The sequence below is a fragment of the Octopus bimaculoides genome, chromosome 15, assembly GCF_001194135.2.
Source record: "Octopus bimaculoides isolate UCB-OBI-ISO-001 chromosome 15, ASM119413v2, whole genome shotgun sequence".
Lineage (NCBI taxonomy): Eukaryota > Metazoa > Mollusca > Cephalopoda > Octopoda > Octopodidae > Octopus > Octopus bimaculoides.
The window spans coordinates 15,876,857-15,880,326 of record NC_068995.1 but is presented as its reverse complement, the minus strand read 5'-3'; the positions used below and the strand labels follow the sequence as shown (position 1 = coordinate 15,880,326).

Sequence of the window (3,470 nt, the reverse complement as noted above, 5' to 3'; positions counted from 1 at the left end):
ATATATACATATATACGACGGGCGTCTTTCAGTTTCCGTCTAGCAAATCCACTCACAAGGCTTTGGTCGTGCCGAGGCTATAGTAGAAGACACTTGCCCAAGGTTTCATGTAGTCGGACTGACCCCGGAACCATGTGGTTGGTAAGCAAGCTACTTACCACACAGCCACTCCTGCGCCTATGAACCTCCTTTTACTTTCTTCAAGGCTTGTAGTAGGAAGAGAGGAATTTATGTCGAATCAGGTAACTGTCCCAGAGCGAATTTTTCTGAATGTAACCAAGAACTAAGTAACGTGTATCGCAGAAATAGTTTTATACACGGAATGCAAGAAATATTGCAGAGAAATAGGCATATCAAACCCTCTTTCAATAGTGACCCCAAACGAACGAGATTGAGAAATCAGCAATGAAAGCGTTATGTCAGTCGTTAATGAATTATTGATTTTATAAGATAGGCAAGAAACCTGGCGGTGCTCCAGCATGGTCGCAACCTAAGGGCTGAAATGAATAAACGAATACATGGGAAAAGGAACATAATCGATCATATCGGTCACCCCTTTGGCTTCAGTAGCATTTATTTCATCAACTCCCTCTTCAGGAAAAAGAGAGTCCAAAGTTATTGCGACTTGAACTCAAATCGTAAAGCGCCCGAGCAAATGTCGACAGATATGTCGTCGACCGCTCTAACTAGTCTGGCGAAAAAACGGAGCCCAACTGATGGAAGCCATTCTATTAGTTATTTACAGTACATTGAAACAAAAGAAACGATACGATAACGACCATCTGCAATCGGGTTTTTATGCTCTGGGCTGAAATGGTACCAATGTTCATTTTGTTGATATATTCAAATACATCCAAGTCTCACAAGGTTAAAAGCCAGTATTAATAGTTATTTAGGAACTATTTCTTAAAGGCTTTTTAACCAATATTTATGTCATCGAATTGGCAGAGTTGCTAAGGAGTTGGAGAGAATTCTTTCCAGGATTTGTTCTGCACTCCGCTTTGTGAATTCTAATCGTATCTAGCATAAATTTGCCTTTCTCCCTTTCTAGATTGATAGATAGGTCCATCAAGAGCGGCGGCACAAATGACTGTTAGAGCATCTGTTGTGATAACTTACGGTACCCACTTCGTCTCTGTACATCCTTGGTTTAAATACTGTTTCTTGACACTAAAAAGCAAAGCGACTCCTTTCAGATTTGCCTAGAAAAAGACGGGATAGGAAACTTCTTAAGTAAGCAGCTATGAATTTCAGCTGAGACTTTCAATGCCATCATTGTAGACGGCAAATAATTTCGAAAGAGGCTTTCTGATATTGTGTACTCGGCTCGGAAATGAATAAATATTTATCAAATCTAAAATGATGTTTACATCCATTATTTGACTCGTTGGTACCTATTTCCATGGAATCTGCCAAAAGCCTTGAGCGACAGAGGCAGATTTTCGGGGTATAAATAAGTGAGAGTGGATCCACTTCTCCACCATTTCACAGTCAATTCCGAAAAGAGAGAAGTGGAGAGAATAGTAAAAACTACTTATAAAAAAATTCCTTCGTCTTGTCCTTTAGAAAAGAGACATTTATCATTGCCATTCTTGATTAAACAAGGGCGATTGATTAGCAAAAGCTTTAGAACTTCCCAAAAAGTCTTTCGTGGTATTTGTTCTATGTCTATGTTACTCCGCTTTTCATCTTTTGGAGGTAGTTAAAAAAATCATCATCTAAGCATTAGGGTGAATTTAATCCACTGACCTATCATCCACAAATTCCAGACCCTACATTTTTCTTAGAAATAATTATTCTTATTAAAATATAGATGTAATGCTTTTCTACTCTAGTCACGAAGTCCAGAATTCTGCGGGAGGGGCCAATCGATTAAAAGCGATCCCAATACGCAACTGGTACTTAATTTATCAATCCCGAAAGAGAAATTCAACCTCGACGGAATTTGAACTCAGAACATAAAGACAGACGGAATACAGCATGCATTTCGCCCAGTATGCTAAGTTTTCTGCCAGCTCGTCGCCATGAAATAACGATGTAATTGTAGTAGAAATAATAGAGCGCTGGTCAACTGATTAACAGTAATTTTATTCCTCACACTGCATTCAGAGATCATTTCCCATCGGAATCAACATTGTTTTATATACATCAGGAAGTCAATAAAACGGGGGGCATTTTCACGTGGTCAAGAATTATCAACGAAATCTCCCTCAAATTGCAACTTTATGTCTTAGAATAGAAAATCATGTATTGGATAGTTTGGTTTTCAGAGAAGTGGAATGCGTTTGATGCATTTGATGCATTTGATCTGCTTGTTCTGGGCAAACAACAACAAAAACAAATTAGTGCCAATGAAATCGCGGGTTCTCTTTCAAACGGCGCGGCCAATTCCTTAGAAATCGGTTTACTTATATCAGCTTTTAAAATCAATGTGACCACACAACAGTAAAATTCAGACCTTGTGCCTATAGTAAAAAGAAGAAATGATAATTACTATCATCATTAGTTTTTGAAGATGTATGATGTGACTTTTATCTGAAATGGCGTGACGTAATGCTCTGTTGCAATGTTAACGCACATGGTGGAAGACTTAAATAAAAAGACATATAAAATAACGGAAGGAAACCTGAAAAGTGGCCTAATTCTAAAAGGGTTAGTAATTTTAAACTGCACCAGGATCTGAGAGGGTGAGAGCCATAGTAACATCGTTAGGTCCTCTTGCGAGTGTGTGTTTGTATATCATGGAATGTGTGTAGGAGATTTGTGTGCGTCGCAGTGTCTGCGACGGTCTGTGCTGTGCGGTGACGATTTGCCTGCCTGACTTCTGTGTATGTGTGTGTGTCTGTTTAACTCGGTGCTTGATCACGTGTTTCCTTACACATATCAGTATTCACGCGCGCAAGAAAGTAGATATGAATATAAATATATATGCATAAGTGTGTGGGTGTGTGTGTGGGTGTGTGTCTGTGTGTGTGTGTGTGTCTGTGTGTGTCTGTGTGTGTGTGTGTGTGTGTGTGTGTGTGTGTGTGTGTGTGTGTGCGTCCTTATTCGTATGTATATAAGTGATGCATATGTACCCTCACTAAACTACATATGCACATATTTGTTTATATCCTCACTGAAATACATGTGTTAGAAAATAGCGTATAAAGTGGAGAAACCTGAATGAATAGTATCACTTCGACTTTATTTTTCCTTTTGACAGCCTGATATAGAACCAATGAAGAAGCTAATGAAGAGGCTGTACCTTAGCATCTTAATGTTTTTTTATCTAATGAATGCAAAGGTTAGTCTGTCGTTTATTCAGCACCATAAACATACTCCTCTCTCTAAACACACATATACACACATATTTACATGCACATATATATAGTATATCTACGTATATATATACATATATATAGAGAGAGACACATATATATATATATGTATATGTGTATGTATATATATATATATATATATATATATAT

At 38.0% G+C, this 3,470-nt stretch overlaps 1 protein-coding gene across 1 annotated transcript in view; it reads left to right on the top strand.

Annotated features, from left to right (window-relative positions):
• The window catches only part of LOC106882530 (inter-alpha-trypsin inhibitor heavy chain H3), a 53,193-nt gene that overhangs the window by 39,119 nt on the left and 10,604 nt on the right, over nt 1-3,470 (top strand). Inside the window, exons 13-14 of the mRNA XM_052973456.1 lie at nt 1,567-1,698; nt 2,271-2,445. Coding sequence (XP_052829416.1) covers nt 1,567-1,698; nt 2,271-2,445 — 307 coding nt within the window. The remainder of the gene's footprint in view (nt 1-1,566; nt 1,699-2,270; nt 2,446-3,470) is intronic.